Below are 26,256 nucleotides of genomic sequence, written 5' to 3' on the forward strand. Positions count from 1 at the left end.
GGAAATGATGGAAGTGGTGGAAAGGGCAATGATGTGGTGGAAAGGGCAATGATGTGGTGGGGGAGAAAGCAATGATGGTGGTTGTTGAAAAGACAATGATGGGAGTGATGGGGAAGGAGGCAATGATGGGGTGGCAGGGGAGAAAGCAATGATAGTGGTGGGGGAGAAGGCAATGATTGAGGTGGGAAGAGGGCAATGATGGGGTGGGGGAGAGGACAATAATGGGATGCGGGAAGAGGAGGACAATGAGGGGTGTAGGGGATTGGGATGGGAGGAAGGGGGACTTATAATGGACTTAGGAACAGGGGTATGTGGAGGAAGACATTATTATCGCTTATTATGTCTAACACAGTCCCTTAGTATATAGTGTACTCACTTATTATGTCTAACACCGTCCCTTAGCATATAGTGTACTCACTAATTCTGTATAACACCATCCTTAGTTACATAGTTTCCTCTTTTATTATGTAAAACACCATCCCTTATTACATACCATCCTCTCTAGTTATATATGGTGCCGTCCCTTATTATATAGCTTCCACTGCTATGTGCAGTGCTGTCTCTTACATAGTGTATTCTTGTTAATTTTGTTATTAACACTGACCTCTTTTATTACACAGTCCCCTCTCTTTTTAGATATAAAATTACTGCTGAGGAGCCAGTGACCACACGACCAGTCCATCATCTCCATTAGAAAGGAAGCTTTCCTAGCCATCATTGCATTATACAGCTAACAAGACAGGACGGTATGTAATAAAAAACAGGGCTCTATATAATCCAATATGTAGGGAACGGTGCTGTACACAGCAAGAGAGGGCACTGCATAATAAGGGATGGCAATATACATAATAAAGGAGACTATGTAATATATATATATATATATATATATATATAGCGCTTTGTCGTCCGTCATAAAAGGAAGGGGGCCCAGACACATTTCTTGCACAGGGGCTCCAAGCTGTCAGTGTCCGCCCCTGGCTGCATTATACTACTATGATACTGCATTATACTCTATATGGGGCAGCATTATACTACTAAGGGGGGCATTATACTACTATGGGAAGCATTATACTACTATGGGGCTGTATGATACTCTATATGGGGGTACATTATACGCTATGAGGGGCCGCATAATACTCTATGAGGGGTTGCGCTATACTCTATATGGGACTACATTATACTCTATGAGGGGCCGCATTGTACTCTATATGGGAGGCTGCATTATACTCTATGAGGGGCTGCATTATACTTTATGAGGGGCTGTATTATAATCTATGGGGCTGCATTATACTCCATGAGGGGCTGCATTATACTCTATGTGGGACTGCATTATACTCTATATGAGGCTGTGTTATACTACTAAGGGGGAGCATTATACTACTATTGGGCTGCATTATACTACTATGGGGGTGCAGTATACTGCTATGGGGGTGCAGTATACCGCTTTGGGGGTGGATTATACTACTATGGGCCTGGATTATACTCTTAGGTAGGGTAGTATTATACTCTATATGGGGCTGCATTATACTACTATGAGACTGCACTATACTCTATATGGGGCAGCATTATACTACTAAGGGGGGCATTATACTACTAAATGGGGGTACATTATACTCTATGAGGGGTTGCACTATATTCTATATGGGACTGCATTATACTCTATGTGGGGCTGCATTATACTACAAAGGGGGAGTATTATACTACAATGGGTGAGCATTATACTACTAAGGAGCTGCATTATACTACTATAGGGGTGCATTATACTATTATGGGACTGCATTATACTCAATATGGGCCTGCATTATACTACTATGGGACTGCATTATATTCTATTTGGGGCTTCATTATACTCTATATGGGGCTGCATTATACTCTTTATGGGGCTGCATTATACTTTATATGGGCCTGCAATATATGCTATATGGGACTGCATTATACGCTATATGAGGCTGCTTTATACTACTAAGGGAGAGCATTATATTACAATGGGGGAGCATTATACTACTATGGGGCTGCATTATACTACTATAGGGGTGCATTATACTACTATGGGACTACATTATACTCTATATGAGGCTGCATTATACTAATATTGGACTGCATTATATTCTACTGTACTGTGTACAGTTTTGGGCACCGGTGCCCAGGAAGGATATAATGGAACTAGAGAGTGTACAAAGGAGGGCAACAAAATTAATAAAGGAGATGGGGGAACTAATACCCAGAGAGATTAGCAAAATTAAGATTATTTAGTTTATAAAAAAGACGACTGTGGGGCGATCTAATAACCAAGTATATAAGGGGACAATACAAATATCTCTCCGATGATCTATTTATACCAAGGAAGGTGACGGTCACAAGAGGGCATTCTCTGCGTCTGGAGGAGAAAAGGTTTTTCCACCAACATAGAAGAGGATTCTTTACTGTTAGGGCAGTGACAATCTGGAATTCCCTGCCTGAGGAGGTGGTGATGGCGAACTCAGTCGAAGGGTTCAAGAGAGGCCTGCATGTCTTCCTGGAGCGTAACAATATTGTATCTTACATTTATTGTTGGGTTCTTTAGAAGGACGTAGATCTGGGGATTTATTCTGACAGAATTTTATAGGCTGAACTGGATGGACTAATGTCTTTTTTCGGCCTTACTAACTATGTTACTATTTGGGGCTTCATTATACTCTATATGGGGCTGCATTATACTCTTTATGGGGCTGCATTATACTCTTTATGGGGCTGCATTATACTCTTATGGGACTGCATTATACTCTATATGGGGCAGCATTATACTATATATGGGGCAGCATTATACTATGAAAGGGGAACATTATACTACTATGGGGCTGCATTATACTACTATGGTACTGCATGATATTCCCCCCCATAGGGCTGCACTATTCTCTATATGGAGGTGCATTATACTCTATGAGGGGCTGCATTATACCCTGAGGGGCTGCATTATACTCTATGAGGGGCTGCACTATACTCTATATGGGACTGCATTATATTCTCTATGGGGCTGCATTAAAGTATAATCTAAATTGGGTTGCATTATATTACTATGGGACTGCATTATACTCTAATTGGGTCTGCATTATACTCTATATGGGGCTGCATTATACTCTATGTGGGGCTGCAATATACTCTATATGGGGCTGCATTATACTCTATATGGGGCTGCACTATACTCTATATGAGGCTGCATTATACTCTATATTGGGGTGTCATAGTCTATGAGGGGCTGCATTATACTCTACATGAGGCTACATTATACTACAATGGGGGAGCATTATACTAATAAGGGTCTGCATTATACTACTATCGGGGTGCATTATACTATTATGGGACTGCACTATACGCTATATGGGGCTGCATTATAATCTATATGGGGGTGAATTATACTTCTATGGGACTGCATTATCCTCTATTTGAGGCTTCATTATACTCTATATGGGGGCTGCATTATACTATATATGGGGCTGCAATATACTCTATATGGGACTGCATTAAACTCTATATAGGGCTGCATTATACTTTATAGGGCTGCATTATACTATGTATGAGGCTGCATTATACTCTACATGGGGCTGCAATATACTTTATATGGGGCTGCATTATACTCCATATGGGGCTGCATTATACTCTATGGGTCTGTAATATACTCTATATGGGGTTGCATTATACTCTATATGAGGCTGCAATATACTCTATATGGGACTGCATTATACTCTATAGAGGTTGCATTATACTCTATGGGGGTGCATTATACTCTATATAGGGCTGCATTTTGCTACAGTGGGGGAGCAATATACTACCATGGGGCTGCATTATACTCTATATGGGGCTGCACTATCCTCTATATGGGGCTGCACTATACTCTATATTGGGGTGTCATACTCTTTGAGGGGCTGCATTATACTCTACATGAGGCTGCATTATACTACTAAGGGGGAACATTATACTACAATGGGGGAGCATTATACTACTATCAGGGTGCATTATACTATTATGGGACTGCATTATACGCTATATGGGGCTGCATTACAATCTATATGGCGGTGCATTATACTTCTATGGGACTACATTATACTCTATTTGAGGCTTCATTATACTCTATATGGGGGCTGCATTATACTCTATATGGGGCTGCAATATACTTTATGGGGCTGCATTATACTCTGTATGGGGCTGCATTATAATCTATATGGGGCTGCATTATACTCTATATGGGGCTGCATTATGTGTTATATGGGGCCGCATTATACTACTATGGGGGTGCATTATACTCTATATGGGGCTGCATTTTACTACAATGGGGCTGCATTATACTCTACAGGGCTCCATTACACTCTATATGGGGATGCATGATACTCTCTGGGAGGCTGCATTATACTATATGGGGGCTGCATTATACTCTATGAGGTGCTGCATCATAGTCTATGGGGGTGCATCATACTCTATGAGGGGCTGCATTATACTCTATGGGGGCTGCATTATATTTTAAGGAGCACTGCATTATACTCTATCAAGGACTATGCGCAGTGCATTATACTATATGTACTATATGGGGTCTGCATTATACTATATGGGTGCTGCATTATACTCTCTAGGGCACTGCATTATACTATATGGGCCTGCATTATACTCTATGAGGGGCTGCATGTTAGGCGTCGGATTCCTGCGGCTACACAGCAGGAGTCCAGAGCTTCACATACTGCTTTGCAGCAAGTTACTCCTGAGGCTAAGTCCCTCTGCCGCTCCTCTGAGCATGCTCATGAGACGATCTCCCATTGGAGGTCGGGAGTCACGTGCTCAGGTCCTTCTCCTGATCTTATTGGTCCATCTCAGAGATCTGGAAGGTCCCGGCAGCACAAGGCTATAAAAGGGCCGCATGGCCGTTCGCCATGCGCTAGTATAGACTATACTTGCTATGTGTGAATGGTGACGGATGTAGGATTCTGGTGACTGACTCATTTGAAACCCCTTCCCTCTGATATTACGTATGTGGTTAGGGAATTAGAGTTATAGTCAGCGCCAGTCAGTGGCAAGCCATACGGCACAGTGCATACCGCACCGCTACACTAGCGTCCGATAGTGTTATGCCTCACGGCACTGTCGTACAGCGGCAGTAGTTACCGCCGCGCTGCAGTTAGCAGCACTTACCGGCGTTCGCGGTAGCGACGCCGCATGCACGGTAGGTCAAGACGGACACCGACCTCTGCCTTGGGCCGTGTCCTGTGACCATATAGCGTGTGTGCAAGCCAGCTGAGACCTGTGAAGCTAACAGGCTCGGCGTTTATGCTTTATTTATACTAAGGCACCTCTGTGAGTTCAACAGAGTCCACTCTGCGCACCTCGGGTGACGTTTAAACCGAGCGCAGTATACCGCCATATAGCGTGTCTGCCATTACTCAGCAGCGGTTGTTACACCTACTGCACGGTGGACCCCGGAAGGCGAACACACTTCCTATTATTTATATTTAGTGCGTTCCGCCGTCCCTAACACTGCATTACACTTTTTGGAGCACTGCATTATACTCTATGAAGGACTATGCGGAGTGCATTATACTATATGTACTATATGGGGTCTCATTATACTATATGGGCCTGCATTATACTCTGAGGGGCTGCGTTACACCTTATGGGGGGCTGCATTACACTTTATGGGGGCTGCATTATACTCTATCGAGAACTATGAGAAGTACATTGTACTATATGGGGCCTGCATTATACTTTATCACGGACTATGGGGAATGCATTATACTATGTGTATTATATGGACATGCATTATACTGTATGAAAGACTATGGAGAGTGTATTATATTATATGGAGGACTATGGGATGCATTATACTATGGGACGTGCATTGTACTACATAGTAATAATAATAATAATCTTTATTTTTAAATAGAGCTAACATATTCCGCAGCGCTTTACAGTTTGCACACATTATCATTGCACACATTATCATTACTACATGGAGGACTATAGGGGTACATTATACAATATGGAGGACTATGGGGAGTGTATAATACTATAAGGAGGACTATGGGGTGCATTATATTGTATGGAGAACGATGGGATGTAGGTTGTACATTACACTATATGCAGGACTATGGGGAGTGTGTTATACTGTATGGAGGACTGTGGGGTTCATTATACTGTATGGATGACTATGGGGAGTGTATTATACAGTATGGAGGACTATGGGGAGTGTATTATACTATATGGAGGACTATGGGGAGTGTATTATACTATGGGGTGCATTATACTATACAAGCAAAATGCTCTCTATTCATTGAGTGATTGGATTGTTTATGCTGGAGGAAAAATCATTGTCCGGTGAAAACTGCAGATATGCTGCTGATAACATTATATGTTTGGGGAAAGATTGATCTAATAGTGATCGTTCTGTCCCTATCATTCTTCCTCAGCCGGTGTAAAGAGGCCGGGAAACAAGCGTCAAACGACTTCAATATTTGCGATCACGCTCATTTAGTGGCCTGATCTCAGCACATGTAAATGTAACCAAAAAGTTTCAGTGTGATGGTGCAATATGTGAGTATTTGGGGCTCCACTTTAACCCCTTTCCGACATCGGGCGTAATAGTATGCCGATGTCGGACTCCCTTCCTTTGATGTGGGCTTCAGTGGTGAGTCCACATCTTCCCCAGGACATGTCTGCTGTTTTGAATCGCGATCCACCCGTGGCTATTAACCCGTTAAATGCCGCTGTCAAACTCTGACAGTGGCATTTAACAAGCGCTTCAGGCAATCACGCCGAAAATACGCACACCCGTGACCCGAGTCACGTGATCATTGGCATGACAGCCAGAGGTCTCCTGGAGACCTCTATGGTTGTCAGTGCTGGATTGCTGTCAGCGCCACCCAGTGGTCAGCGCTCAAAGCAAGTGAACAATTCTACTACATAGATGCAATCTGACCATCGCCTCTATGTAGCAGGGTCGATTGGGTTGTGGCAGCTTCTAGTCTCCCATGGAGTCTATTGAAGCATGCCAAAAGTAAAAAGAAAATGTTTTTAAAAATATAAAAAAATATAAAAGTTCAAATCACTCCCCATTCAAAATAAAACAATAAAAATAAAATCAAACATAGACATATTTGGTATCACCGCATTCAGAATCACCCGATCTATCAATAAAAGAAGTATGAAGCTGATCGCTAAATGGCGTAGCGAGAAAAAAGATCAAAACGCCAGAATTACGTTTTTTTTGGTTGCCACAACATTGCATTAAAATGCAATAACGGGCAGTCAAAAGATCGTATCTGCTCCAAAATGGCATCAATAAAACATCAGTTCAGTGCGCAAAAAAATAAGCCCTCACACAACCCAAGATCACGAAAAATGGAGACGCTACGGGTCTCAGAAAATGGAACAATTTTTTTTTTTTTTTAATAAAGTTTGGAATTTTTTTTCACCACGTAGATAAAAAAGGACCTAGACATGTTTGGTGTCTATGAACTCGTAATGACCTGGAGAATCATAATGGCAGGTCAGTTTTAGCATTTAGTGAACCTAGCAAAAAAAGCCAAATAAAAAAAACAAGTGTGGGATTGCACTTTTTTGCAATTTCACCACACTTGGAATTTTTTCCCATTTTCTAGTACACGACATGGTAAAACCGATGATGTTGTTCAAAAGTACAACTCGTCCTGCAAAAAAAAAGCCCCCACATGGCCATATTTACGGAAAAATAAAAAAGTTATGGCTCTGGGAAGAAGGGGAGCGAAAAACGAAAATGCAAAACCGAAAAAAGCTCTGGGGATTAAGGGGTTAAACTTTTGCCAAGGCTCCACATTGTCTAAAACTGGCCCTGCCTGTACCCAAAGTGTCAGTGCCATTATCCTGTACCCAAAGTGTCGGTGTCATTATCCTGTACCCTAAGTGTCAGTGCCATTATCCCGTGCCATATGTATCTGTCACTGTCCTGAACCCCAAGTGTCAGTGTCATTATCCTGTACCCCAAGTGTCAGTGTCATTATCCTGTACCCCAAGTGTCACTATCATTATCCTGTACCCCAAGTATCAATGTCATTATCCTGTACCCCAAGTGTCAGTGTCATTATCCTGTACCCCAAGTATCAGTGTCATTATCCTGTACCCCAAGTGTCACTGTCATTATCCTGTACCCCAAGTGTCAGTATCATTATCCTGTACCCCAAGTGTCAGTGTCATTATCCTGTACCCCAAGTGTCAGTGTCATTATCCTGTACCCCAAGTGTCAGTGTCATTATCCTGTACCCCAAGTATCAGTGTCATTATCCTGTACCCCAAGTGTCACTGTCATTATCCTGTACCCCAAGTGTCACTGTCATTATCCCGTACCATATGTATCTGTCACTGTCCTGAACCCCAAGTGTCAGTGTCATTATCCCGTACCATATGTATCTGTCACTGTCCTGAACCCCAAGTGTCAGTGTCATTATCCCGCACCATATGTATCTGTCACTGTCCTGAACCCCAAGTGTCAGTGTCATTATCCTGTACCCCTTGTATATATACACGTTCTTACAGGTGTCACAGAAGTATTGCGGGTTCTCAATGAAGTTATGTTTGGTTCCATCCAGCTTGCCTTCAGCAGATGTGAGGGGGCTGCTGCCAAAATTCATGAAGTGCAAAGACATGGCCAAGTCATCTTCTTGTGCCAACACTGCTGCCCCTGAAAAATGAGAAGAACTACTGAACACACAATTCTATCACACACTGAGCTATGTTTTTCCTGTAGTGTAAGTATCAGGGCTGAAGAAATCAGGAAATATCACAAATACAATTTTAGCAAACACTCAACTGTAAGAAGTATGACATATAGACATCAGCCGTCCCTGTATATACAGTGGCTTGCAAAAGTATTCACCCCCATTGGCTTTTTACCTATTTTGTTACATTACAACAACCTCTTTAAATATTGTTGTAATGTGATTTGTGTATGATGCATCAGCACTAAATAGTCTAAGTTAGTGAAGTGAACAGAGAAAAATATAGGCATAAATTAAATTTATGGGATCAAATAACTAAAAATTAGCAGTGCATATGTATTCACCCCTCTTGCTATGAAGCCCCTAAAAATTTCAAGTGCAAACAATTCCCTTCATAAGTCCCATGCTTAGTGACCGTAAGTCCACCTGTGTGCAATCTAAGTGTCTCATGTCTGTCACACTATATGTACTTTACCTTTTCTGAAAGGCAACAGAGGCTGCAAAACCATTAACAAAAGGCACCATTAACCAAACACCATGAAGATCATGGAGATCTCCAAACACCACCATGAACACCAAGGAGATCGCCAAACACCATGAAGACCAAGGAGATCTCCAACAAGTCAGGTAAAAAGTTGTTGAGAAGAACAAGTCAGGGCTGGGTTACAAAAGATTATCCCAATTTCTGATGATCCCCAGGAGCACCATCAAATTCATTATCACCAAATGGAAAGAACAAGGTACCACAACAAACCTGCAAAAGAGGGCCGCCCACCCAAACTCTCAGCCCGGGCAAGAAGGACATTAATCAGAGAGGCCGCACAGAGACCAAAGGTAACGCCGATGAATCTGCAGAGTTCCCAAGCAGAGACTGGAGTAACTGTCCATATGACCAGAATAAGCTGTATACTCCAAAGAGGTGGCCTTTGTGGAAGAGGGGGCAGAAAAAGCCTTTACTTATAATTTTTGTTTGCCAAAAGACATGTCGGAGACTCCCTAGATGTATAGAGGTAGATGCTTTGGTCAGATGAGACCAGAATATAACTTTCTTGCAACCAAGGTAAACGCTCTCTCTGGTACCGGACCAACATAGCTCATCACCCCAAGAACACCATACCCACAATGCAACATGGTGGAGGCAGCCTCATGCTGTGGGAAAGTTCTTTGGCAGCAGGGACAGGGAAAATGATCCGAGTCGAGTGGAAGATGGATGATCTGAAAAACAGGGATATTCTTGAGCAAAATCTGTTTCACTCTGTCAGTGATTTGAGACTGGGACAGAGCTTCACCTTCCAATAAGACAATGACCCAAAGCATACTTCTAAAGCAACACTCGAGTGGTTTAAGGGGAAACACGTAAATGGTTTTGGAGTGGCCTAGTCACAGTCCAGACCTTAATCCAACTGAGAATCTGTGGTCAGAATTGAAGATTGCTGTTCACCAGAGGAAATCATCTAACTCATCTAACGTGAAGGAGCTGGAGTAGTTTTGCCTTGAGGAATAGGCAAAAATCCCAGTGGCCAGATGTGGAAAGCTCATAAAGACTTATCCAAAGTTACTTGCAGCTGTAATTGATGTAAACGGAGGCTCTACAAAGTACTGACTGAAGGGATATGAATAGTTATGCACACTGAAGCTTTCATTTATGTTGTTCTATTTGTTGTTTGATTCACAATAAAAATAAAACCAAATGTTCACAGTTTGTAGGCATGTTCCTTACATGAAGTGATGCAAGCCCTCAAAAAAACAGTGAAATTCCAGGTTGTGAGGTAGCAAAACACGAAAAATGCCAATGGGGTGAATACTATCACAAGCCCCTGCACGTAATGGAGATATATCACCTGCAGCCTCACAATTTTTCCACTGAAGCTTTGTAACCAGAGACAAGATCCAGACGGATAATGAATCAATATATCTTTATAAAGGAAGAGAAGGAAACCATAATCTCGTAAAATCATCACTAGATGGTCGTCTGCAGCTCCTAAGTACCTGCGGTTATAGGGATTGTTCAATCAGAATTTCCATTACATAAAATATGGAATATAGTGGGATGCCTGAAAACAGAGGACAATAGATTACATACACCTGCACATCACGTGATGAGAACCCCTGTGATAATACTGGGGGAGAGGGGTACTGCGTAAAGAAAATGGCCAAATGTCGTCATGAAAGGTCCCATGACCACCAATCAGAGCTCATCTAATCATGTGACAGTGATGACATCACTGCCCTTTCACATTATATGCCATAACAATGAGATCATAGCTCTCCAAAGAAATAAAGGCTAGATTGTTTTTAAAATGTGACATCACTATGCTTCAAATTTAAGAAATAGTTAATGCCGATGGCATCACTACTGTCCAAATATAAGGTATGGTATATACCAATGACATCACAACTATCCAAATATAAGGTATGGTATATACCAATGACATCACTACCCTCCAGCTAGTCCCATCCTATGCTGAATCGCTGCACCGAGAGGCGATTTTATCTCCTCCATCACTGCAGCCGTAGTTATGGTCCCTAGAGATCTATATAATGTATATAACGCTATAAGCTGCTTCTATCTAATGATCCTGGCTGGTTAAGCGATGTCCCCTGGGATCCATCATCTCCCCTTACTACACACAGCCATGTTATATACAGCTCTGGCAAAAATTAAGAGACCACCGCCTCAAAACCATGTCATGGGCAGCCCAGTCTCCAGACCTGAACCCCATTGAAAACCTCTGGAATGTGATCAAGAGGATGATGGATAGTCACATGCCATCAAACAAAGAAGAACTGCTTACATTTCTTTACCAGGAGTGGCATAAGGTCACCCAAAAGCCATGTGAAAGACTGGTGGAAAGCATGCCAGGACGCATAAAAGCTGTGATTACAAATCATGGTTATTCCACAAAATATTGATTTCTGAACTCTTCCTGAGTTAAAACATTAGTATTGTTGTTTCTAAATGATTATGAACTTGTTTTCGTTTTTTTCTTCATGTTGACCATTTCTCTTTGTCAGAAAAAAAATACAACGTTTATTGCTTGGAAATTCGGAGACATGTTGTCAGAAGTTTGTAGACTAAAAGAACAATTTACATTTTACTCAAAAATATGCCTGTAAAGAGAAAAATCAGAGAAATTGAAAATTTGAAAGTGGTCTCTTAATTTTTGCCAGAGCTGTATGTACAAGAATGGGACTGGCACGGAAACCCTCTCCATGGTCCTGACTTTCAAGGTCCTAGATGCTTTGCTAAATGGTCCAGAAATCCAAGTTGCCTTCAACATGTTGGGTTGTATGTCCAATTCTGGTGCTTTGACACTTTGACAGATCCAGCCGAAGTGTCCTGGCTAAGTGGCTGTGTCGGGTCTGAGCAGTACTCATCAAGTGAGTACGGTTAGGCTGGGCCTGATCTGCAATACCAGGAACGGTCACATCAATAGGAGAGGCACTGTGACAGGTCCAGCAGAAGTGTTCTGGCTATACGGCTGGTTGGGTCTGAGCAGTACCCATCAAGTGAGTAGGGTTAAGCTGAGACTGATCTGCAGTACCAGGAACAGTCACATTAATAATAGAGGTGCTCTGACAGGTCCCGCAGAACTGTATCGGGTACTGCTCAGCCCTATCAAGTACGTAGGGTTAAGCAGTACCAGGAATGGTCACATCAACAGGAAAAGGGCTGTGACAGGTCCCGCAGAACTGGTCTGGCTATGTGGCTGTGTTGGGCACTGCTCAGACCTATCAAGTGAGTAGGGTTAGGCTGGGACTGATCTACAGTACCAGGAACAGTCACACCAATAATAGAGTAAAGTATAGCGTGGCACTACTACAGGGTGCACAAGTAGGTTACCCAGACCCAAGTGAATAATAAAGTAACTTGGCACTCAACTGAATGATCCTTTTTGAAAATAAGTTTTTATTGTGGCAGTCACAAAGAACGTTTCGGCCTACAATTGGCCTTCGTCAGTCTGCCGACTGCTGCAGATGATGAAGTTAATAGTGGAGAATTATATAAGATCCTATTACAAGGCAGTGATTTTGGAGGTTACTGCAATGACCAACTGTCTATAACACGTGTAGTGCTCTGGTGAATCCGGGAGAAATTGGAACAGGCAATGGAGCTTAAGTCTCTAGGGGCTTTATGCCTGTAAGAGTTTATGCCTGGTGGGTATGGGTTAATATCTTTTGATACTTGAACCAATTAATGTTAGAGAAAAATAAATTTCTTATAATCCTAAGACGCGTCTGGGGCTAGCAGCGGATACTGCGTCCAGGTCCATACGCCTAGGCACTACACCAACAAATATATCGTGGCACTACTGCGTTGGTGCACAAAAGAAGGTTCCCACACCAGTATAGATAATGTAATAAATTTTTGGCACTCAACTTGTTACAAAGTGAAGAATTTTATTTGCAGTCTCAATAATTTAGACGTTTCGGCTTGCACACATAAGCCTTCATCAGTAGGCTGCAAATCAGATACAAATATATAGTACAAGTCAAGGGCTACATAGTGTACAAATCATCAAGATAACATGCAGTGAATAATACAATGTATTCATAGTCGTACACTAGTGATAGACAGGACGGGTTGAGGTATAGGGAGAGATGGGGAAAAAAACATTTTTTGAGAGAAAAAAAAAAATGTAATAAAGGAGAGGAGGGTGTATAACCTACCCAGACTGCTCTCTTGAATAGGTCTGCAATGTGTCTAAAGTGACAGAAAAAAAGAGTACATATGTAATATATATAACAATAATTGTATTAGGTTAGTAGCTGGAATCAATGGTCCGTCACTACTCACTTAATGGTAAGGTACCACTATATTGGTGGTGTGAATGGTCAGATTCGTGTTGAGAATGATTCTCATTTATCTTGAAAGAAAAAGAAATTGTGTCTGAAACAGAGTTTACCCTTTGTTCACACATATCATCCATATGTGCAGATTTTACATCATTCCATACGTAGACATTGGGGCATTCTGAAGGAAGCTTATCCGGAGGTTACAGAATTTCAACAGAACTTTCTACCATGCTACAAACGCCCCAAAAACATTAGGGACACCTTAATCAGAGCGGATATAGGTTCAGGGGGTAGGTCAACTACACAGAGGTTCCTTTCCATACCAAAAACAGGTACCTATCCGTGTTTACATTGTAATGCAATAATGTACTCAAGGGGGATTATCTCCACCATCCCCATTTTGGGAAACGCTATCAGATCAAAGACTTCTCTACTTGTGACACATCCAATGTGGTCTACCTGATTAAATGCCCTTGCGGTCTACTATACATTGGTGAAACCACTCAACCTATTAGGGACCGCATAAGTAAACATAAATCTACCATCAGGTGTGGTAATACATTATTGCCGATACCACATCATTTTATCACGGCAGGTCATACCATTCCTCAATTAAAATTCTGTGTTATAGAACATGTGCCTCCTCTACGTAGAGGCGGCAACCGTATCCAACTCCTTAAGAAAAGAGAGGCCTTTTGGATACACGAACTTCATACTTTAGCGCCTAAGGGCCTTAATAGGGATTATGATTTAGTGGCCTTTATATAAGGGATCAGTGCACATTTAGTCAAATAGTCCTGTGATTCAATAAACACATATATTTGAGAATATGTTTTGACATAAAATCATGTTACTTTTTGCCTCTTTCTAACACGTTGTTTTGATTTTGCAGAGTCGTCAATTTGGAACTTCACGCAAATGTCACTGATTGTGTCTGTTACTCCCTCGGACTTCCCCCTCCTGCCTCCTTCAAGCTTTTTTTAAAAAAAAAAATTTTCTACACACTATAGTCTCTTTTGAAACTATTTTCCATTTGTATCCATTGGAACCTCTCTTGGTTTGGAATACCAATTGAGTCATTTTGAACTCACTTTTATGTGGAATATCATGCAACAAAAACCTTTTTTCCACAGTGACTTGAGATAGATTGCTCAATTTTCTTATTTTTTTACATCTACATATCTAATTTCTTCCTTTTTTTAGATATAACCGCATTCATACATAACACCATATACACACTCGCTCAAACTCCACTCTCTACAAACAATTGCTCTGTGCGTCAACACAGGAAGCACATTTGCCTGTGTAGGATCTGTAGAATGACGAGCATCCCAGCGCCACCCCCCTTAACACGCCCCTTCACTTTACTAAGCCAAACAGCGCATCCTAATGGACGCATACGTCACTTCCGGTGACGCGGACCAATCAATCTGACAATGTCCCGCCCACCCTCTATTTAAAATCCACGGTGCACGCTATGGACACCCTGGCTACAAGCGGTGGATACCGCGTTCTACCTGATACAACACGCCGCCACCCACCAACGGTAAGCCCACTCCCAACAGGACGTACATATATATACTTGATTCTGTAGCGCAATTTAACCCTTCATATAGTATATGTTTTGACTTAACAGCTACATCACACAGCGCTGTATGGGCTCCTTGTGGAATTGAAACTTACAGTTGATTCCTAAAACTGACATTAAGTGAGTGAATCAATTGATGGCTCGTTGTTAACCTTACCCTTCAATATACTAAGTGAAATCCTTTTTCCTTTTCTGATCTACAGACCCCTCATATATGATTCTGTACAGTATCTTCACAGATCATTTCTGCCACAAAACATTATCGGTTGGTATCTATAATAATTTATTTGTCATTTAACGTATAAACACATTACAGTTACATTTTAGTTCTCTGTTTCAGACACATTTTCTTTTTCTTTCAAGATAAACGAGAATCATTCTCAACACGAATCTGACCATTCACACCACCAATATAGTGGTACCTTACCATTAAGTGAGTAGTGACGGACCATTGATTCCAGCTACTAACCTAATACAATTATTGTTATATATATTACATATGTACTCTTTTTTTCTGTCACTTTAGACACATTGCAGACCTATTCAAGAGAGCAGTCTGGGTAGGTTATACACCCTCCTCTCCTTTATTACATTTTTTTTTTTTCTCTCAAAAAATGTTTTTTTCCCCTACCTCTCCCTATACCTCAACCCGTCCTGTCTATCACTAGTGCACGACTATGAATACATTGTATTATTCACTGCATGTTATCTTGATGATTTGTACACTATGTAGCCCTTGACTTGTACTATATATTTGTATCTGATTTGCAGCCTACTGATGAAGGCTTATGTGTGCAAGCCGAAACGTCTAAATTATTGAGACTGCAAATAAAATTCTTCACTTTGCAACAAGTTGAGTGCCAAAAATTTATTACATTATCTAGGCACTACACCTGCACGTGTTCATGTAACCTGATCTACTGATACAAGACTGTTAAAGCGCATCAGGCATTAACCTCTTAGGATTATAAGAAATTTATTTCGCTAACATTAATTGGTTCAAGTATCAAAAGATATTAACCCAAACGTTCTTTGTGACTGCCACAATAAAAACTTATTTTCAAAAAGGATCATTCAGTTGAGTGCCAAGTTACTTTATTATACACCAATAATAGAGAGCCTGTGACAGGTCCCACAGAACTGTTCTGGCTATACGGCTGTGTCGGGTACCGCTCAAACTTACCAAGTGAGTAGGGTTAGGCTGGGACTGATCTGCAGTACCAGGAACAGTCACATTAATAATAGAGGTGCTATGACAGGTCCCGCAGAACTGGTCTGGCTACGCGGCTGTATCAGCTACTGCTCAGCCCTATCAAGTACATAGGGTTAAGCTAGGACTGATTGGGTACCAGTACCAGGAACAGTCACACCAATAGGAGAGGGGCTGTGACAAGTCCCATAGAAGTATTCTGGCTTTACGGCTGTGTCGGGTACTGCTCAGACCTATCACATGAGTAGGATTAATCTTGGACTGATCTACAGTTACAGGAACAGTCACACTAATAATAGAGAGCCTGTGACAGGTCCCGCAGAACTGTTCTGGCTATACGGCTGTGTCGGGTACCGCTCAAACTCAAGTGAGTAGGGTTAGGCTGGGACTGATCCGCAGTACCAGGAACAGTCACATCAATAATAGAGGGCCTGTGACAGGTCCCGCAGAACTGTTCTGCTGATTGCGAGGAATACTGGTCCATTGCAGAATAAAGGGTTACACGTGCTACTCAGCGGCTATAGACTGGAGTGCCGGGGCCACTTTTCCATCTCACACTCTTCCAGCTCTTCTCGGTCTGCAGGCCCTTGGGAAACAGACGCATCAAACCCATTTAAAGCTTGAATCAATTTCAAAAGTGAATTAGCCGCTTCTTAGTGCCTGGCGCGGGGGAACAAGCTCTAATGAAGTGTGGCTCTTCCAAACGCTCTTTTCTTGCCTTAGTTAAAGTTGAGAAAATGCAGTTATGCACATCGTACAAAAACAAGATTGACTATTCCCGAATGCTGTTAACCCGCGGAGAGCCAGAACTGCACCTTGAACGGGTGCGGAGTGAACCAGTGATCATCTTTGCAACCCCTTCTCAAATTTAGGCTGGAGCTACACGGGGTAGGGCCAATTTCTACATTGCCTCATAATGCAAGTAAGTGGGCGAGATGGAGATGGAGGTCTACCCATTGTTATGTACCGGATGTCAAAATGGCACCATGTCCAGATGTGGACAGGGTCTTGTGGTTAGTGGCATTATTCATAAGGGAACCGTGTTTATCTATGTGAGAATTCAGAGCCATGGAGGCATAAGCAGAAAATGGTCAAAGGGGGCACTTGCTGTTGAACAAGTTAAAAATAAAGATACCATTGCAGAGAAAGACTGCCAAAACGCCGATCGAGAGAGTCATTGACTAAGCCATGAGAAACAACAAGAAGAGACGCCCAGTTTGATGGGTTAAGCGACTCACGCAGTGCATGGCACCTCTACAAAAGTATTGGACAAAAATGATCAGATCAATCAGAAAGATCCAAGTGGATAATAAGGCCGGGTTCAAACAGAAAATTTTGGAGGCAAAATCCAACAATTTTTCAAAAGGAATAATAATAGTAATCTTTATTTATATAGCGCCAACATATTCAGCAGCGCTTTACAGTTTAACAGTTTCAAACACAATAGTCAAAAGTAACAACTTTAGCAATAATACAATGATTACAGCACAATAAGATGACCCTGCTCGTGAGAGCTTACAATCTACAATGAGGTGGGGGAGATACAAAGTACAGGTGTGTATCTACAATGATGGTCCAGCCATCTTGAGGGGTGGGGGATAGATGGGGATAGTGAATGGGCTACTCATGCCACTTACACATAAAATGACTGATTAGGGAATGTGATAGGTCGCTCTGAACAAATGTGTTTTGAGGGAGCGCCTAAAACTGTGCAAGGAACCAATTATAGCAAACTCAAATGTCGTGAGAAAGATGAGAAGATAAGAAGCCACCACAACTAACCCATTGTCAAGAAAAGTCCCTTGAAAAGTACAGACACATTTTACAGAACTGTTCCCATGGGTCGCATACAACTTGTCAATCAATAAAGTGGAACTTACGGTTAATTCCGAACTTGGAATGTCGTCCGCACTTATTGAGAACGACCAGCATGACGAGAAGGAACAGGCAGGCAAAAACAGCCAGGCCCACGGCCACGGAGATCTGATGAAAGACACATACTTATTTTACATTACTAATCTTATACTCCAAAGCTGCACTCAGGCACTGCCATAACAGTTCAGCTGAGTTCCTCAGGGGCAAGGCTTTAGGAGATTCCAGGCTTAACATTGGCCCTGGTACCCACTGACCACTGCAGGGGAAATGTATGTCCGCTCCTGGCTTCTCCCGGTGATGACAGCACAGGGGAAAGAAGCTCACTGACTTCATGGGAAAATCCCTTTAAGCAAACAGGGGAAACCAAAACGGCAGTGGCCGCACTTACTGCGCTTTCAGCTTCAGATCTAGTAAATGTGTGTTTCCAGGGAGCACGGCATGACCTCTCCTCCCCACATCACACAGCGCTACCATCAGACATATTTATTACTTAGTGGTTTCTGCTTTAGCCTCATACCAGAATTTTCTTTTTTTATAAATTACCAACAAATTAACACAAGGTCAGATAAGCATCAATTACATCTTCAATTACCGCTGGCCTTGTAATTACACCGTTATGTTAGCGTCTTGTGGTTCTACGTGCCGGCAACTCGAGGCTAATGAGTACATACAGCAACTCACCCCAAATGTGTTGTCCTCCACCGTCTCCACTGGGTTAACGTATGTGCTGTTTCCTCTGCCTGTGGTACAGAGGTGGTATTCATCACATTTCATTATTAAGACTCAAATTAATACATTTTTTATTAGAAATATTACATCTCCTACTAGTCCTGTGTTACATCCTGTATTATACCCCAGAGCTGCACTCACTATTCTGCTGGTGCAGTCACTGTGTACATACATTACATTACTGATCCTGAGTTACATCCTGTATTATACTCCAGAGCTGCACTCTCTATTCTGCTGGTGCAGTCACTGTGTACATACATTACATTACTGATCCTGTACTGATCCTGAGTTACATCCTGTATTATACCCCAGAACTGCACTCACTATTCTGCTGGTGCAGTCACTGTGTACATACATTACATTACTGATCCTGAGTTACATCCTGTATTATACTCCAGAGCTGCACTCACTATTCTGCTGGTGCAGTCACTGTGTACATACATTACATTACTGATCCTGTACTGATCCTGAGTTACATCCTGCATTATACTCCAGAGCTGCACTCTCTATTCTGCTGGTGCAGTCACTGTGTACATACATTACATTACTGATCCTGTACTGATCCTGAGTTACATCCTGTATTATACCCCAAAGCTGCACTCACTATTCTGCTGGTGCAGTCACTGTGTACATACATTACATTACTGATCCCGAGTTACATCCTGTTATACACCAGAGCTGCACTCACTATTCTGCTGGTGCAGTCTCTGTGTACATACATTACATTACTGATCCCGAGTTACATCCTGTTATACACCAGAGCTGCACTCACTATTCTGCTGGTGCAGTCTCTGTGTACATACATTACATTATTGATCCTGTACTGATCCTGAGTTACATCCTGTATTATACCCCAGAGCTGCACTCACTATTCTGCTGGTGCAGTCACTGTGTACATACATTACTGATCCTGAGTTACATCCTGTATTATATGCCAGAGCTGCACTCACTATTCTGCTGGTGGAGTCACTGTGTACATACATTACATTACTGATCCTGTACTGATCCTGAGTTGCATCCTGTATTATACCCCAGAGCTGCACTCACTATTCTGCTGGTGCCGTCACTGTGTACATACATTACATTACTGATCCTGTACTGATCCTGAGTTACATCCAGTATTATACCCCAGAGCTGCACTCACTATCCTGCTGGTGGAGTCACTGTGTATATACATTACATTACTGATCCTGTACTGATCCTGAGTTACATCCTGTATTATACTCCAGAGCTGCACTCACTATTCTGCTGGAGCAGTCACTTTGTGCATACATTACATTACTGATCCTGAGTTACATCCTGTATTATACTCCAGAGCTGCACTCACTATTCTGCTGGTGGAGTCACTGTGTACATACATTACATTACTGATCCTGTACTGATCATGAGTTACATCCTGTATTATACCCCAGAGCTGCACTCACTATCCTGCTGGTGGAGTCACTGTGTATATACATTACATTACTGATCCTGTACTGATCCTGAGTTACATCCTGTATTATACCCCAGAGCTGCACTCACTATCCTGCTGGTGGAGTCACTGTGTACATACATTACATTACTGATCCTGAGTTACATCCCGTATTATACCCCAGAGCTGCACTCACTATCCTGCTGGTGCAGTCACTGTGTATATACATTACATTACTGATTCTGTACTGATCCTGAGTTACATCCTGTATTATACCCCAGAGCTGCACTCACTATTCTGCTGGTGCAGTCACTGTGTACATACATTACATTACTGATCCTGAGTTACATCCTGTATTATACTCCAGAGCTGCACTCACTATTCTGCTGGTGCAGTCACTGTGTACATACATTACTGATCCTGAGTTACATCCTGTATTATACTGCAGAGCTGCACTCACTATTCTGCTGGTGCAGTCACTGTGTACATACATTACATTACTTATCCTGTACTGATCCTGAGTTACATCCTATATTATACTCCAGAGCTGCACTCACTATTCTGCTGGTGCAATCACTGTGTACATACATTGCATTACTTATCCTGTACTGATCCTGAGTTACAGACTGTATTATACTCCGGAGCTGCACTCACTATCCTGCTGGTGCAGTCACTGTGTACATACATTACATTACTGATCCTGAGTTACATCCTGTATTATACTCCAGAGCTGCACTCACTATTCTGCTGGTGCAGTCACTGTGTACATACATTACTGATCCTGAGTTACATCCTGTATTATACTCCAGAGCTGCACTCACTATTCTGCTGGTGCAATCACTGTGTACATACATTGCATTACTTATCCTGTACTGATCCTGAGTTACAGACTGTATTATACTCCGGAGCTGCACTCACTATCCTGCTGGTGCAGTCACTGTGTACATACATTACATTACTGATCCTGAGTTACATCCTGTATTATACTCCAGAGCTGCACTCACTATTCTGCTGGTGCAGTCACTGTGTACATACATTACTGATCCTGAGTTACATCCTGTATTATACTCCAGAGCTGCACTCACTATTCTGCTGGTGCAGTCACTGTGTACATACACTACATTACTGATCCTGAGTTACATCCTGTATTATACTCCAGAGCTGCACTCACTATTCTGCTGGTGCAGTCACTGTGTACATACATTACTGATCCTGAGTTACATCCTGTATTATACTCCAGAGCTGCACTCACTATTCTGCTGGTGCAGTCACATTGTACATACATTACATTACTGATCCTGTACTGATCCTGAGTTACATCCTGTATTATACCCCAGAGCTGCACTCACTATTCTGCTGGTGCAGTCACTGTGTACATACATTACATTAGTGATCCTGAGTTTCATCCTGTATTATACTCCAGAGCTGCACTCACTATTCTGCTGGTGCAGTCACTGTGTACATACATTACATTACTTATCCTGTACTGATCCTGAGTTACATCCTATATTATACTCCAGAGCTGCACTCACTATTCTGCTGGTGCAATCACTGTGTACATACATTGCTTTACTTATCCTGTACTGATCCTGAGTTACAGACTGTATTATACTCCGGAGCTGCACTCACTATCCTGCTGGTGCAGTCACTGTGTACATACATTACATTACTGATCCTGAGTTACATCCTGTATTATACTCCAGAGCTGCACTCACTATTCTGCTGGTGCAGTCACTGTGTACATACATTACTGATCCTGAGTTACATCCTGTATTATACTCCAGAGCTGCACTCACTATTCTGCTGGTGCAGTCACTGTGTACATACACTACATTACTGATCCTGAGTTACATCCTGTATTATACTCCAGAGCTGCACTCACTATTCTGCTGGTGCAGTCACTGTGTACATACATTACTGATCCTGAGTTACATCCTGTATTATACTCCAGAGCTGCACTCACTATTCTGCTGGTGCAGTCACATTGTACATACATTACATTACTGATCCTGTACTGATCCTGAGTTACATCCTGTACTATACCCCAGAGCTGCGCTCACTATTCTGCTGGTGCAGTCACTGTGTACATACATTACATTACTGATCCTGAGTTACATCCTGTATTATACCCCAGAGCTGCACTCACTATTCTGCTGGTGCAGTCACTGTGTACATACATTACATTACTGATCCTGAGTTTCATCCTGTATTATACTCCAGAGCTGCACTCACTATTCTGTTGGTAGAGTCACTGAACCTTAGCCCACACCTTCCGCTACAGTCAGAACGATGGCTAGGTATCCAGAGGAGCCATAGCATATTACTTATCCCAGCATAGTACAACGCTGCAGGCGCCATCATGTCGTAGCCCTGGTAGCCTCCAGGCGGGACAGATTGTGCTATTGCATTGATGGGCTAAGGAAGGGGCTGATTTGTTCTATTCTTTTTGTATTAGCGGAAATCAGAAATTACTTGATAAAATAAGGCAAGAATATATCCGGTCCTGGGCCTGAAAAGGTTAATAAATTGATCATTTCAAAATTTAAATGGGATGTCTATCAAGTTTGATTCTCTTTTTATTAAGCAGCGTCAGTCAGGGGATTCCACATTGCTCCATACAGCTCCAGGCTTTTAGTGATCAGCAGCAGGCCCACTGGGTACCCACCTATTGACCAGTAAGTGAAGTCACATCCTAATGATTCAATTGGGGAACTATGGACCCTCGTTCTTTGTCCTGGTGGAGATCCCAATAGCAGCTATCCATTTATCACTAATCCTGTGGTTAATTTGCTGCCCTTGCCCTGTCTTTGACTATTTGGGCCCTGGTTGCCTGCCCCAGCTATGCCCCTGAATCAATCAGTTTGACGCCTATGGATCTGACTATAGAGCAATAAGACTTACCAGATGGAGAAAGGGACACTGAAAATGAAAAAGAAGAAACATTACTTTAAGATAAATGCAACTCACACTGAAAAATTATGCAGTACTAACACTTATCACCATTTCTTACTCAGCAAAAATATCTTAAAGGGTGTTTCCTATTTTTATACATGGTGTGGTACAGTAAAGAGTGTTTTACTGGATGGGAGATACATTTCTCCCAGCAGGTTAATGTCTGGCCGGGTTTTTCCCTAAAGAGGGGACCTGCGATGATGTCAGGGTCACGTGATCAGCCCATGTGATGTTTACCTCACTTGTAGGAGGGGTTATGGGCTATGTAATGGAGGTTGGTGATTGCCACAGGGAGTGTGTTTCTGGAAACTACAGGAACTTGGCTGGACTTAGCCTGCAACTTGTATATAGGATTCCCGTGCTGCAGGACTGTCGCAGCAAGACTCGGAAGAACCCTGGGAATGGCACCTGGCGGATGCCGCAGGACCTGGCAGCCGCTTAGTTACGCCCGTCCCGTGCAAGGGGTGAGTCTGGGACCAGTGGTTCTCCTCCAAGCTGGAGTATGTGTTTGGTTTGCCTTCTGTTTTGTTAAGCTGCTGGTTACTGAGTGACATTAAAACCACTGAAATTGGACTTTATGCCTGTGTGTTGCCTCGTTACTGCCGCCCAGCTATTGCCTACCAGAGCGAATCCCTACAATTGGTGGACTGAATGCGGGCACAAGCAGTGATTCCAGGCTGTTTTTGTTTTGATCGGTACCCCAGCCTATGTCTTGGGTGAAACGAGTGGCAGAGATCCAGGTGGGGAATTTTCCAGAAATGGAGGCCACGGTAAAAACGCTCATAGAGGCCATGCAACAGCAACAGGAGGACATGCGGCAGCAGCAACAGGAGGCCATGCAACAGCAGGCTATGCAGCAGGCTACGCAGCAGCAGGAAATCAATCAGCTGTTGATACAGCATATCACAACAGCGCAAGAAAAAGGAGCTGACCGGGGAATCCAGGATATTCAGAAAGCGGTTTGTACAGCAATTCCTAAAATGGAAGAATCGGACGATGTGGAGGTGTATCTCGAGATATTCGAAGGAGTCGCTGAGAGAGAGAAGCTCCCCCGGGACCACTGGGCAGGTGTCATCATTCCGTTTCTGACCCCAGGACCATTGAAAGCGTATCTCAACCTACCCCCAGAGCAAAGGGCGGACTACACGGTCGTCATGGGTGAGATACTGGCACGCCTTGGGGTAAATGTGTTAGTGCGGGCCCAGCGGGTACACCAGTGGGAGTTTACCCCCTCCAAGCCAGCCTGATCCCAGTATTACGATCTTTTGCACCTGTTACAAAAGTGGTTGCAGCCTGAAGTGTTGTCCCCCTCGGCCATACTGGACCGCATAGTGACTGATAGATTTTGGAGGGCTTTGCCCCACTCCCTCCAGTCCTGGGTCGGACAGGCATCCCCTACTGATGCCATGCAGATGATAGACCTCATAGAAAGGTATGGGGCTACCAAGGAGTTACAGGGAGGGACCCCCTGAAAGGTAACAGGAAGGTTCCCTAAGTCCCCGCCCCTGGTTCGGCGAGCAGAGCCCATGAAGGCCGCTCCGGACTTATCCGGGGAAGTAAGGAGCCCCATAATCTGCTGGCGGTGCCAGGAACCATGTCATATGAGAGCTGATTGCCCCCACCTGACTGAGGCCATGGACACCAATTTTGGTTACCGCCAGTCCCACTATGCCGAACCAATGTGTGCAATTGGCACCCCGAAAGGCCCTAATATGGAACATTTGTGTCGGATAGAAGTGGAGGGCACCCCGGCTGTGGCCCTATTGGACTCAGGGAGTCTTGTAACCCTGGTACGAGCCAGCTGGATACACACCAGCGAGTATACGGGTCGGAAAATTGGGGTGTTGTGTATATATGGAGACTTAAACGACTATCCCACCGCACTAGTCGTAATCAGCACGCCAGCAGGGAGGCGGTGCCACGAGGTGGGGGTGGTGACTAATTTACATTAAGAAGTGATAATTGGAAGAGACTTTCCGTTGTTTTCTGTGCTGTGACCGTCTGTGGTACCATCCGCTGAGCAACTGCCGGTACCAGAGGCAACCAGGTTACATTCTCCAGAAGGGGGGCATGAACCTGGTGGCCCGGAGGAAGATGTGCTGGCGGTTGGAATAACCTTTCCTTCGGTGGAGGAAGGGGAGAATTCTTCCCTAGAAGGATTGGCTGGAGAGGTGGAAGACTTGCCGCCGGGACCTGAGTTGTCAGACTTGAATGTATCAGGTGACAATTTTGGTACAGCGCAACTCCGAGACCTTACTTTTGCCCGGGCCAGAGAAAATGTACTGTTTGTCAATAGGGAACCCCAACAACCTGGGGTAGGTACGGTTTGCCATGCTTTGAGTTGAACCAGGGTTTGTTGTACCGAGTGGAGAAAATACGGGGGGAAATGGTAGAACAATTACTGGTACCTTCGATGTATCGCAGGCTGATAATGGATTTAGCGCATGCACATGTACTTGGGGGGCATTTGGGCCAAAAGAAGACCCTCGACCGAATCTTGCAACGATTTTACTGGCCAGGGGTTCATGAAGAAGTTAAACGGTACTGTAGCTCCTGTCCAGTATGCCAGGTAAACAGTCCCCAGCCTCACTTTCGGAGCCCTTTGGTGCCTTTGCCGATTATAGAGGTGCCCTTTGAGAGAGTGGCCATGGACCTGGTGGGGCCTCTCAATAAGTCGGCAAGGGGACACCAACACATTCTGGTAGTTCTAGATTATGCTACCCGATATCCTGAAGCCATTCCTCTGCGCCACACATCAGCTAAGCTCATAGAAAAGGAACTCATGGGTATGTTTTCATGGGTGGGAATTCCGCAAGAGATATTAACAGACCAGGGAACCCCCTTTATGTCAAAAATTATGAAGGAACTCTGCCGGTTGTTAAATGTTAAACAGTTGTGTACCTCGGTCTATCATCCCCAAACAGATGGTCTGGTAGAAAGGTTCAATAAGACCCTGAAGAGCATGTTAAAAAAGGCAGTTTCC

The 26,256-nt window shown here is 43.2% G+C and overlaps 1 protein-coding gene across 3 annotated transcripts in view; it reads right to left on the bottom strand.

Annotated features, from left to right (window-relative positions):
* Window positions 1–26,256, bottom strand: part of NTRK1 (neurotrophic receptor tyrosine kinase 1) — a 143,092-nt gene that overhangs the window by 12,364 nt on the left and 104,472 nt on the right. For all 3 annotated transcript variants that reach the window (XM_073567092.1, XM_073567090.1, XM_073567091.1), the window contains exons 9-12: window positions 23,223–23,240; window positions 18,863–18,921; window positions 18,187–18,289; window positions 8,528–8,674 (exon numbers count right to left, since the gene is read on the bottom strand). In XM_073567092.1, coding sequence (XP_073423193.1) covers window positions 8,528–8,674; window positions 18,187–18,289; window positions 18,863–18,921; window positions 23,223–23,240 — 327 coding nt within the window. The remainder of the gene's footprint in view (window positions 1–8,527; window positions 8,675–18,186; window positions 18,290–18,862; window positions 18,922–23,222; window positions 23,241–26,256) is intronic.

This window comes from Dendrobates tinctorius, unplaced genomic scaffold (assembly GCF_039654945.1).
Source record: "Dendrobates tinctorius isolate UK_male_01 unplaced genomic scaffold, ASM3965494v1 ptg000019l, whole genome shotgun sequence".
NCBI lineage: Eukaryota > Metazoa > Chordata > Amphibia > Anura > Dendrobatidae > Dendrobates > Dendrobates tinctorius.